The 13,173-nt window shown below is 41.3% G+C and overlaps 1 protein-coding gene across 1 annotated transcript in view; it reads left to right on the top strand.

The window, feature by feature from the left end:
- pcdh15a (protocadherin-related 15a) overlaps positions 1 to 13,173 on the top strand; it is a 232,779-nt gene that overhangs the window by 172,056 nt on the left and 47,550 nt on the right. The window contains exon 24 of the mRNA XM_053502509.1: positions 12 to 124. Within this exon, the coding sequence (XP_053358484.1) occupies positions 12 to 124 (113 nt within the window). The remainder of the gene's footprint in view (positions 1 to 11; positions 125 to 13,173) is intronic.

Below are 13,173 nucleotides of genomic sequence, written 5' to 3'. Positions count from 1 at the left end.
TGTGTGTGTAGCTGATAGTGATCGCTTTTGATGAGGGTGATCCAGTGAAGATGAATACAACTCTAGTGGAGATCACCGTCCTGCAGCCCTCCAGAATACCTATCTTTACAGAGGAGGAGTACTTGTGAGTTTAACTGAATGCAGTTTGCCCTGTAATGCCATAGCTTGGTTGATTATGGTTTTGACTTGGACCACGAGTACATGCATAAACGACTAACCTCGTACATTTGACTTAATTGTTTTTTTCACCATGCCATTATTTATTTTAACAAAAATTAAGACAAAAGGGAAAAAAAGCATCCAAAACTAAATACCCACATGGTTCAATAGCTTGTAGATTCACAATGTACTGTGGATCATTGTTCTGTTGCATGATACAGCAGAATCCAGCTGAAGGTGGTCCTTCTCTGGATGTCTAAAGATCTTTGCAGGGTTGGTCTATGCCTACTGTAGCTGGCACAATCTCGAGTTGCCTTGGGATGGGTAGAGAAAGAAAAAACAAGTGGAAAAGAAAATAATTAGCGTAGATGCTGTTCAGTGGCGGCTGCTAGCTTTTGAAACAGGGGAAGCTCATATTAGGACTTCATCATAAAATTTATTATGTTATTTGTACGTAAATTCTGGCTAGTTTCCCCTTCCAGAAGCTACTTTAATTATATGAATGAACTACCTTTACAATGCTGAAACACTGAGCAAAGTCAAGAAGGCTATAATATGTTTTTTTTTTATTATTTAAAGAATGATTTGTACAAACAAAAATGGTTTATATCACCAGCAAACAATACAGAGTGCAGCAGTTCATCGTAGCACTTCACCTGCAAATCCGCATGGGCAGTGGCGGACTGGCCATCTGGAGTACCGGGAGTTTTCCTGGTTGGCAAATGCGAGATGTAACCTGGGATATAAAGTCTGAGTTTTGTTTTCTTTTTCAGTACTTTTTAGTTGAATTTAAGTGCGGGAGCCACCCGAAAGTTTGTACTATAACCTGACAATGGGACTGAACTTGAATCTCTGTAGCGCTGATGTATACTTAAGACATGCTGTCAATCAAAAAAGGGGTTCCGCCCTTTAAACAGCTCCCCCCATCATCATGCAGAAGCTCGGAGTCCAGGCCAGCCCACTCATCATTTGCTCCTCATTCACCCCCAGAGACGCTGAGCGTCCGTGGGCGGGACATAATCGCAGCGTTTATCCAATGACCGTCTAGTTTCAAGGCACTGAAAAAAAACGTTCAAAGCAGCCACATTGAAGTCAATGGACGCTGGGCTTCAACGGGGAAATGCACTGTGACGCTACGGGAATGTATGAGAAGAAAATCAAGTCAGCCGACCTGCTATATCTTACTGATTCTGATCAAACTCGTCTTTGAGATGAATGTTTTCTAACGCATTTTTAGTCAATAACTGTTAATACAATAGTACATAATTTGATTATTAATTTTGAGACATTATAGGGGAAGCTGAGCTTCCCTTGCAGTCTTAAAGAAATCGCCACTGATGCTGTTCAGTATAACTGATAGACTGTATATTGATCTAGTGACAGCTGCATTTTGGCGGCTGCATTTTAGACCAACTGCAGTTTGTTTATTGCGGATGCAGGACAACCACCTAGTAATGCAATACAGTAGTCAAGTCTTTTCTGCATCAGATATGGATAAAATGATCCTAAGCTTGGCAATATTTCTAAGGTTGAAAAAGGATAAGTTACTGTCTAATATTATGCCCAGGTCTTTTACTGTGGAGCTGGTATTAATAGTAAACCCTTCTAAATGCAGAAAAATAAGCCCAAATCACCACCCCTCCACTGCTGTGTTTGACAGTGGGTTTGAGTTGTTCCTGCTGAAATGCTGTTTGTTTTTCCTCAAACATGGGGTGACCTTGGGGTGAATGTGCTGGGATTCTACTCCCAGGAAGATTGGTAACTGTTTTGAATACTTTCCACTCTTTCTCACTGTAAACCGTTAAACTCCAAATTGTTTGGAAATGGTTTTATAACTTTTTCCAGGTTAATGTGCAGCAACAATTGTTTGCTTTTATTGCTTTTATAGGGGTTTGATGATCAGTTAATTAATGGCTGATGATTAGCAGCACCTGGCTGCAACTTACCCTCTTAAATCTTGTGGAAGCAGTAAGGGGCTACTTTGTGTTGCCCACATTTTTTATTTATTCATAATATATTTTATTAAATTAAATATTTGTTAAATAAATAATGCCATGGTGAAAAAAGGTTATATGCTGTTGCTCTTCTGAAGTATTTGATTAATACTAACGCTATGATCAGATGTTTGTGTTATTATGTTCTTACACAATAACACACAAAATATAAAGATGGGGTACAAAATTTTGTACATGATTGTACATGAAAAAAAAAATGCTTCACTGTGTTACTGATTGTTCTATGTTACTCCTTTATTAGTTTATCTGTCTTCTGTTTAACACAGTGGTTAGCACTATGGTCTTACACCTCCATGGTCAAGGGATTGAGTAAAATTTACATGTCTCCCTGTCCTTAGTGGGTTTTCCACAGGTGGTCCAGTTTTCTCCCACATTCCAAAGACATGCAGATTAGGCTAATTGGCATTAGCCAATTAGGTCAGATTGCCTGTAATGTGTGATTCAGTGCATGTTTGAGCCCTGTGATGGATTAGCACCCAATCCAGGGTCTATCTGTGGGGCCCCTCGGATAGGCTCCAGTGCCTCCCGTGACAAGATAAGCTGTATAGACAATGAATGAGTAAGTAAATTCCACAACTATTCTACCAGAAAAACTGGAAACACTAAGGTATAAATGCCAGCACTGTTGCCCGGTGTATGAATTCTGACTCGCACAGTTCATTAACCTTACATAACTCACATAGATTTTTACCACACTTACAAGGTTATTATTTTTGTTTGTGCTTGTAGTCCATATTTTTTTATTAGTCTAGTTGGTTATTTTTTTTTCAAAGATATATCTCTTATGCAAGTACAGTACTAGACAACCCTTTTATTTTGTCTGTGGGGCTGCTAACCTTTCTGACAAACTTTATAATAATAATAATTATCATCATCATGATTATAATCATTATAATAAGTACAATAATGCACATCTAATTTATACCATATATTCTGCATTTACTGTATATGCATTTAGAACACACTGTTTAATCTGTTTAGTACAATTTATCTAACCATTTCTGGTTACATGCCTAATATGTACCCTGTCTACAGTATATGCTGGATTTTCCCACATAAAACATACACTGCACTTGCATTCTGCCTCAATTACCTGACATACTGTATAACAATGGATTTTAAATTTGAACATGTCCTACTGAAAGATAAAAGCTGCACAGAGATTTGTTGCTAGAAGAGAACAAAATCTATTGAGAATGTTTGAGTGTATAAGACAATAGTTTATTCAATATTTATATACTGTAAATATAAGGAAGGATTTGTTTTTCACATTCGTCAGAACTCGCTCTTTGAATGCTATCTTTACATTTCATACATTGGGGAACCTAAAACCATGTCTGTATGTCTGTTTAGCCGAGTTTGTCACAGCATAATGCAAAAGTTGCTGAACAGTTGCTGAACAGTTGAAGTTTCAGTATTTGCCTAAAGTTAAACCTGTGCCATAAATGAAATCAAAATATTGAGTAGAAGGGAGGTTTTGAGCAGTTTTATGCTCACGGCATCTAGTGCTTTGTTGGACGAGGTGGGCGTGGCTATACTTGTCACTCAGCAGAGCCAATCAACGCAATAAATTATCGTGTATACACACAGTATGCAGAAGACACAGAAATGACAACAATGCACCTACAAGCTGCCGCAATTCTCACCAAACACAAACAAAAGAGAGACAGCATGGCTTTCTCCCCCCCCAAAAAATGGTACATACAGTACACTATTAAAACTGAACCTCGCGCCCATAAATTGCAGTGTATCCGAAAAGTATTTAGAAAATATTTACAACGCTTCACTTTTTCCACATTTTGCTATGTTACAGCCTTCTTTCAAAATGGATTAAATTCATAATTTTTTTAAAAAATTTTTAAAATTGAACCCGATGGTTAGTCTAGAAGAGCATCTCGGGTTACTTTGCTGTAACCCTGTTCCCTGAAAAGACTACACCCGATGCTGCGTGAAAACGCTATGGGAATGAAAATACCAACTCCGCCGCACTGCAAGTGTCTGGACCCCAAGGTTGTGTAGCGTGTGCGCACAAAGGCCGAGGAGGTCTCAGAACTATCTCTGGGAAGCTGACTCAAGGACCTGTGAGCCCCGAGTAGCATGAACATCCAGGCTATAAAATTTAACAAATGTGTGTAGAGAGGACCAACCTGCCGTGTCGCACACTTGCTGCAGGGGTATAACTCTTGCCAGAGCGATAGATAAGGCATTCCCCCTGGTTAAGTGAGCCTTAATTCCTAGAGGCAAAGTGGGAATAGAAGAGGGCAATAGCATCTCTCACCCAGTGTGACAGGGTCTGTGTAGTGGCGGCCGCCCCCCGGTTGCGGCCCCTATAGCATATAAATAGCTGCTCTGACTTACGCCACTGGCCGGTGCGGTGGACGTAAATCTGAAGAACATGTACTGGACACAGTAGGTGAAGTCTTTCCTGCTTCGGAGCTGTACCAGGAGGAGAACGGAAGGCTTCAAGAACAACAGGGTGCATGGTTGAGAATGGATCTTTCGGAAGATAGTTCTGGTGAGGATGCAAAATGGCCCTGACTAGCCCAGGGGCAAAGTCTAGGCAGGATGGGGAGACTGACAAGGCGTGAAAATCTCCAATCCTCTTCAAAGAGGTAATGGCCATCAGAAAAAACATCTTAAGGGTCAGAAACCTGACAGGCGCTGACTCTAGTTGTTCGAAAGGGGTGTCTATTAGACCTTCGAGCACGATAGATAAATCCCATGAAGGGACAGTGGCTCTAGTGGGTGGCCTCTACCGTTTAGCTCCACGAATGAATCGGGCAACTAAAGGGTGCTTTCCCACAGCAACTCCATCTACAGCAACCCCAAATATTGTCCCCTGTGCCTAAGACAGAAGATCCCTCCTCACTTGAATCACCCATGGTGGGCCGTCAAGTAGAGATATTAGGTCCGAGAACCACACTCTGGTCGGCCAACAGGGCGCTATCAATAAGAGGCACAAATGCTGTTGACGGACCCTTGCCAGGACTCCTGGGAGCAGAGCTATCGGAGGAAACGCATAAAGGCATAATATGGGCCAGAGTCAGAGAGTAGTAGAGGGGACATTGTGCTGTCTCTTGAGAGGCAAAGCGGTCCACCTTTGCTGTAAAGAATTTTTCCCAGATCTGACTGACTGCTTCGGGTTGGAGCCTCCATTCCCCTTGTGTCACAGCTTGTCTGGACAATAAGTCTGCTCCCACATTCATTTTCCCTGGAATGTAAATTGCCCTGAGGGACAGGAACTTGTCCTATGCCCAAAGCAGAACCTGGTGCGCTAGCTTGTTCAAGCGGCAGGAGCACAGTCCGCCCTGCCAATTTATGTAGGAGACTACCGATGTGTTGTCCACCCGCACTAGAACATGGTAGCCTCTCAACTGCTGGAGGAAATGCTATAGGACCAAGAATAGAGCCATCATTTCGAGGCAATTGATGTGCCATGCGAGAAGATGGCCTCTCCAGCTCCCTTGGGCTGGCCGGCCATCCAAGACCGCACCCCAGCCGATAAGGGAAGCGTCTGTTGTTAGCATCTTGCGACGACAAGACGGACCTAGAATGGGACCCAAAGTCAGGAACCGGGGTCTAAACCACACAGAAAGGGTACTAATTCCTTTGCGCGTAACCCTTCTTTGCCTTTGGGGATTGCCCCTTGCATGAAATCCACTGGCTCTTGGCCACAACTTAAAAGCTCTTAAAGGGGTCATACAGGCCCACATGCACTTTTTTAAGCTGTTTGGACTGAACTGTGTGTTAGGAGAGTGCGTACACAACCACTCTACGATGATAAAGAGCCGCCCAGTGGTTTTCTTTTCATTTATTACAATAACATGCCCCTTCTGAAATCAGGCCAATCGCAAATGCCTGTCGATGTGACGCCACACCACAAGAGGCCGCTCCTACACTAGTTGATTGACACTGGTGTTTTAGCAAAGACCCGCCCCGAGTGAGAAGAAGCTGTCGGCCATTGTTTTTCGCCGCTGGAGCAAAATGGCGCCTAAGCGAGTGTTGTGTACAGTTGTTGGGTGTAATAGCGAACACAGCAGTCATCATTCACTACCTAGGGTTAGTGACCTAGGGTACCTACCTAGGGTTAGGTATCTGAGCCACTGAGGACGCAGTGGCTGAATTTAGTTTTTGAAGCTAACGTCCCCGCCGATCTACCCAAATGCGTTCATGTTTGCGATAATCATTTTTTACCAGACTGCTTTATAAACGCGGGTCAATATAAAGCAGGTTTTACTAGGAAGCTGCTCCTAAAAATGGATCTGTACAAATGCTTCGTGTTCCTGCTTCATCTTCACCAGGCTCGGTGAGTGTAATTCCTTTTACTATGACTCTTTGCAGATCGCCTTTTCTAATAATCACGATGAATGCGGAGTGTAAGTTAACTTATACTCTCATACAACATGGTTATGGCTTCTTCTCTGTGTACATCCGTCTGTTATAATCCCTAATCGCCCGTTTATAATAAACAATGCATTAAGTTGATTGTCTAGTTGCAAACTGTGTGGGTAGTCGGAAAACTATATTATGCTTACCTTTGTTACGTTAGATGGTTTATAACGATGTTTGTTGAAGATTAAGAAGTCATGTAAACACATCAGTAAACACATCGCGTCCGTATCTCTCTCGGTAAGTTTCTCCGCTTTATGTTGTTGTTGCTCGCGGCAGCGCAACAGCCCGTTAATTTATGCCCATGCAGTGATGAGAAAGACAAATCGAGTCGATGCATGTCCATTCTTTTAATTTCTGCGTTGTCAGGCGATATTAGAAACTTCCGCGTAGGTTCCGTACTTAAATCAAACCAAAAACGACTGAAGAAAACTGGCTCAGGCTCCATATTCCAGCGTTTTCCAGTTTGGACTGCATTACCCACAAAGCACTGCGTTGTGGGCAATGCTTTGTGGGTAATGCAGTCCAAAGCATTGCCCGCACTGGACTACACTTCCGTGGCTATACCCCACGTGTGTTGTGAAGACACGCCCCACAGAACTGGGGGGGGGGCGGGCTCAGCAGAGGTCATGAGCATTTAAATTAGCATGTACTGAAACAAGTTGCTGAGAAAAGAGCTAGTTTTTACCAGGTAAAAGTAGTGGATTTTTTTTACACAATCCTTTAGAATTTTTAATTAACGTATAATACAAACTTTTTATTAGGACCCTAAAGATCATATTAACATTTAATGAAAAATGGGATGTGTAGGACCTTTAAGTGCAGAAGGCCCAAAGATACCACTGTAGATGCAGCTGCCATGAGGCCTAAACATTTTTGAAAGTAATGTACAGTCACTCTCTGGTCTAGCCTGATTTACTTCAGGGCGTTGAGAATGGATTCGATATGAGCAAGGGACAGCTGTGCCCGCATAACGATCAAGTCGCATGTGACCCCCAAGTATGTTGTCCTCTGAGTCATCCCAATGTCAAAGCGCTAGCTCCTGAGACTGGGCCAGGATGAGCCAGTCATCTATGTAATTTAAAATACGGATGCCCTGGAGTCGCAAGGGAGCCAGGACTGCATTCATGCACTTTGTGTATGTGCGAGGTGATGGAGCTAGCCCAAATGGAAGGACCCAATATTGGTAAGCTTTGCCCCCGAAAGCGAACCTCAGGAACTTCCTGTGTTGTGGCAAAAATTCTATGTAAAAATATGCGTCCTTCAGATCTATTGGTTGTCTGTCCAATCGCTTGGTTGGATTTGTAAGACAATGATTTCGACAGTAAACATTTTGAATCTGTACTTTTTGTACTGGCAGTAGCTTCCACGCTGCCAGTTTCTCAGAAAGGGGCACAAGTCTTAGCACTTCGGCTGCACGAGGGGTGTTAGTGGTTTGGCATCCTGGAGTACAGCAGGATATGACCGAAGGACTAATGTACTGTTGGAGGCCGGTGTAGTCCGAAACACCAAAGGCGGCGAAAACTGAACACCGACCCCCTGGGGGTGCCAGGGAGGGCCCCTTCTTATAGGAAAGAATGTTACGCGCCCCTCCCCGGGGGGGTCCACCCCCACGGTCCTGAGCGCATAAGCTTCAGGATAACTTCTTCGAAAAGAAGACTTTGCGGCGATCTGACCTCCTTGAGGTGGCTTATGAAGGGCGGCAAGCCGTACCCCAGTCTTTACGAGGGGGTGCCCAGCTGCTGACGCTTTTTTTCTGCGCCTCCCGTCTGGCGAGAATCAGATCTGATCGAGACTGGGTGGCCGACAGTCTTGACTCTTAAGCATGGCGTGGGAGAAATTACCCAAAAGCCTGTTCGTATAGCCTAGCCTCCTGAAACCTGGTGGCGATGGAATTTACAGCGCCACCGAACAGGCCGGGAGGTGAGACAGGGGCATCAAGGAGGAATGTTTGATCCTTATCCTTGATGCCTGTCAAATTTAACCACAGGTGTCTCTCTGCAGACACCAGGGAAGCCATTGAACGTCCGATAGCATGGGCTGTCTGCTTGGTCGCGCAAAGTAACTAGTCAGTCGCCCAGCGTAATTTTGTGAATGCTATCTCATTCACAGAGCTTGCTCGTGCTCAAATCCCTTAGCGGGTCGGCCTGGTACGCCTGCAAGACCGCCATGGTGTGCAAAGAAGCGCCGGCTTGACCTGCTGCTTGAAACGCCTTTTCTACCAGGGTAGAAGTTGTTCTACATGGCTTGGAGGGAAGTGTTGGCTTCTTTAGTGGGGATGATATCCCATGAGAGAGATAGCTACGAGCTTCTATCTGGGGCATCATCATGTAACCATGTGCTTTTGCATCATCGATATTTGCGTAAAACGTCGTTGGTACAAAAATACGGGATGAATAAGGCTTGCTCCATGAACGAGTTAATTCGTTGTGGAGGTCGTCAAAAAAGGGGAGAGAGCGGCGTTGTGGCTCCATCTCCTGGCCATCCGACAGGAATCTGTTGTCTAATTTTTAATGTTTGCGGAAGGCTTGCTCCTGTGGTCAATCAATGTGCAGCCACTCGACTGCACGCGTTACTTCAAGCAGCTCCTTATACTCTCCATCTTCCCTAGAGGAGCGTTCTGAGGTAGCTACTTAAAGAGGAAATTCTTGCACGGAGGGACACATCTCACTTTAAACTCCGCCATTATATCGGTGAGTTAAACACTTTTCTTTGCTTTTTAATTTGCTTTTGATTTGTTTGCTGACACACACGCACGATGCGATACTGAAGAAAAAAGATCTGAGGAATGTTTCTGGTTTAAGTTCAAGTAGGCTTTATTGTCACTTCAACCATATACAGTTAGTACACAGTGAAACGAAACAACGTTCCTCCAGGACCAAGGTGCTACATGCAACATAAACTTACAACATAAATTAACAGAGAAGCTAAACTAGCTAACTAAGAGGCCTAGTTAGCTGGCTAGCAGAGACAAAACAGATAGTCCTAACATAAAGTACAACATAAATTAACAAAAACTAACTAAAACCAACTAACTAAGGAAGACTATCTACAGGTTTTACAGACAACATAAAATGAAAAAAGAATTGTTTCACTTGGTCTAACAGTCCTTCTGTCCTTTTGGCAAACTTCAGACACCTGTAATGTGCCTTTTACTGAGGAGTGGCGTCCGTCTGGCCCCTCTACAATGCAGGCCTGATTGGTGGAGTGCTGCAGAGATGGTTGTTCTTCAGCAAGGTTCTTTTCTCTCCACAGAGAAACACTGGAGCTCTTTTAAAGTGACTATCAGGTTCTTGGTCACATCCCTGACTAAGGCCCTTCTCCCCCTGTTGCTCACTTTGGCCAGGCACCCTGCTCTAGGAAGAATCCTGGTGGTTTCAAACTTCTTCCATTTATGAATGATGGAGGCCACTGTGTCTACACTATGTACTAGAATACTTGGCTTTAGGTGGTACAAATTATTGGAAATTAAACTCATTTTGGAATTGCATGAATTTTCAAAACTGAAAAAAAAAAAAAATACTATAAACTTAGAATTTATGTAATGTCCGGTCACTACGGAGGCTTTTCTGTTTTTGTTAGGAATAATTCATTGTTTGTTTTCAAAGACATACTCTAAATCCCAGTAAGGTTAATGAGAATTCTGCATGAATATGCAACTAAAAATGCTGAGATCTCGAGAGCAGCTGCTGTTGGGCATGCGGAAGCATTCTAGTGTTTCTAATGCCATCTGAACAGCCAACTCTGCAGCTTCGGAAACATTCTTTTTCCCCTCTTTAGCACGTTTTGATATTTAGCTTGCAGGGACTTGTATGGGCTCAGTGATGGGTCAACATTTTCCAGAATATGAATGGTGAGCTTGCAGTATGGATTGTGTAAAGGTGAACATAGGTCATAGGATATCAGTGATTTTGATTAGCTCAGTGGCCTCTGGTACCTGCCCTGGTAATAGCTCTCATCTGTGATTAATAATAGTGTACTACCATCTTACATCCACTAAGAGTCCTTGACTCACATAATTACCTTCAGGATTTAATGTTATCATAACAAGATTTCCTCCTTAAACACATCTTTTAATTGGTTGACTCAATGCTGTAATGTAGTGGTTTATTTGATATCAGGAAGAAAATCAACATACAGACCAAAAAAGTGCTCTTTATGTTACGTGGTGTGACACGAGATGAAAAACTGAATGTAAGAGCTTTGGTGCAAGGCTTTAGATGGGGTCAGCGAAGTATGGTTGGGCACTAAAAAAACCTTCCTGTTCAAAGATAAACTTTTTGTTTATTAATTGGAAAAAAAAACATGAAAAGATAACTGCGGACAAAAAAAAAAAAAAGGCAAAGCTCCCTGTCTTATTGAGATTGGTGCATTTTCTTGCGGCTCTGCATCTCGCGTGACCTGTGTGGTTTCTGTGGAAAGAAGTGAGAAACATTCAGCTAAAGCATTTCTACCTTTTCAAGAAGAAGTGCTTGATAGAATTAATAGCTATCAATTAGCTGATAATAACTGTAAATTAGTATTGAAAAAATTACATTAAAACATACAGTATATTTGACTGTTGCTGACACTGCCTGATAGCCCAGAATTTTTTTGATGGAAGGGAATTAATTTGAATAAATTGACATAATTGACTTTAATTAATTCAGCTAATTAATAAAATACATTTAAAATATATATCCATCAGTTAATGAAGTCAAGTGTGCTAATGTGCTATTACAGGGTACTTGGCCAATGTAGTATAAAGAAAATAATAGCATACAGTACTTTTACTAAAGTTTACAATAAAAAATGTTTGATTAATCCTGTTTTCCTTATACCTTCTAGATTTAACTATTAATTTTTGATCATATCTTTAGATTAAGGATTTGTAGTATTTTTACTTTTGCTATAGACTATTGTAATCTGTATCTGTTTTGTGTTATGAATATACAGACAAGGCCTAATGTTTTTTTTTTATTTTATTTTATTTATGTATGAACTCTTCAGGTAGAAACCACTGGAGGTAGAAATGTCAGCACTGTTAGCATGGGCTGTGAATTCTGCCTCTTATAGTTCATTAACCTCGCGTCACTCGAGAGATGTGTGATTGGATTTTAATCATCTTTGCAGGATTTTTATTTTTATTTGTACTTGCTTCTATGTTCATCACCCCCTAATGAATGTATAATGTGACTTTTGTGGTTGTTCTTGTTGATGTTGTTGGTGTTGTTTTGTTGTTAATTGGATCTCTAGTCTCAACCAGATACTCTGACAACCTTTCTGGCAAACTCTAATAATAATAACACCAATAGTGCATCCTATTAGTGCATCCTATAATAACACCAATAGTGCATCCTATTGATATCAGGATTTATATACATTTAGAACACAATGTTTAATTGGATCATTTAGTTACATCTTTACTGTGGACCACAACTACAGTTTTTGGACTAAAAACACACATCACGTACAATATAAAGTGTAAACTGAAGTTTCAGACTTTAATATGGACATTTCTTACTGTGGTGCATGCTTTCCTTGCTTCCACCCATTGCTCCTCCATTCAAGATAATAATGTTCTCACATAACCACAGTTTCCATAGTGATAGTGAATTAAAGGGCAAACCTCTCACTAATGCACTGTACAGCATGTTACATATGAATGGTGATGATATCAACACTTTGCTTTTAGGCATGAGTGCACTGGTGAAACTGGAACCCTAAATCAGTCACGTGTATGCAGCACAGGCTGCTGAACATGATGCCATTAGCACAACAAACTAACCAGCACCTAGTCATTTTATGTCAGCAGGCTTGCTCACTGTATTTATCATACATAATGGGATAATTAATCATCCAACAGTGGAGAATAAATGAGCAATTATCTTATAGTACTAGATTGCTTTGTCCTGTGAGCTATGTGAAGAATCATTATAAGGTGCATTAAATAAAGTAAACGAATTAATTACAGCTTTAATACTCTCTTGCTGTTGGCTATGCAGTCTATGGATTTAAAGTAAGGACTATTAATGGTAAATGGCATGTATTGTGGCTTTATGTGCCACATATGTGCCAAAAAGATTCACACTCCTAGAAATATTTTAAATGAATGCAAACAAATATTAAAAATGATTATTATAAAAAAATGCATTTATTCATATTATTCAACAAAATGATGACTTAAACTTAATTAGATTCACATAGAACCTTATAAGTGTCTAGGATAATCTGTGATCTAACTAAATTGGGCAAAACTAACCTGCATCCTGTGCATATAAAGCCTTAGTAAATGAGTAAATCTAGTGTGACGCATCACATCAGATTAGGTATTAAGTCGCCTTTTTGTTGATTTAGGTTTTGAGATTGAATTACATATTTTCAGATTCCTGGTAAGCTCCATTGTGATACCAATGTTTCTTATTTTTTATTGTTTTTTATCAAGGTTGTTTACAAATAGGAAAACTATTGGAAAACAAACCTCGTAAAAATAAGTATGTTAATTTATTCAGTACTTGGTCAGGGATCCTTTAGCACAATTTACTGCATCAATGTGGCATAGCAGCCTTCGGCTCATCTGTTTTGTTGGGTTCAGGTCAGGCAAGTTGTCTGGCCAATCAAGCACATTAAT

Source organism: Clarias gariepinus, chromosome 8 (genome assembly GCF_024256425.1).
Source record: "Clarias gariepinus isolate MV-2021 ecotype Netherlands chromosome 8, CGAR_prim_01v2, whole genome shotgun sequence".
In the NCBI taxonomy this organism is placed as follows: Eukaryota; Metazoa; Chordata; class Actinopteri; order Siluriformes; family Clariidae; genus Clarias; species Clarias gariepinus.
The sequence above is the reverse complement of the archived record's forward strand: the minus strand, read 5'-3'. Positions and strand labels throughout refer to the sequence as shown.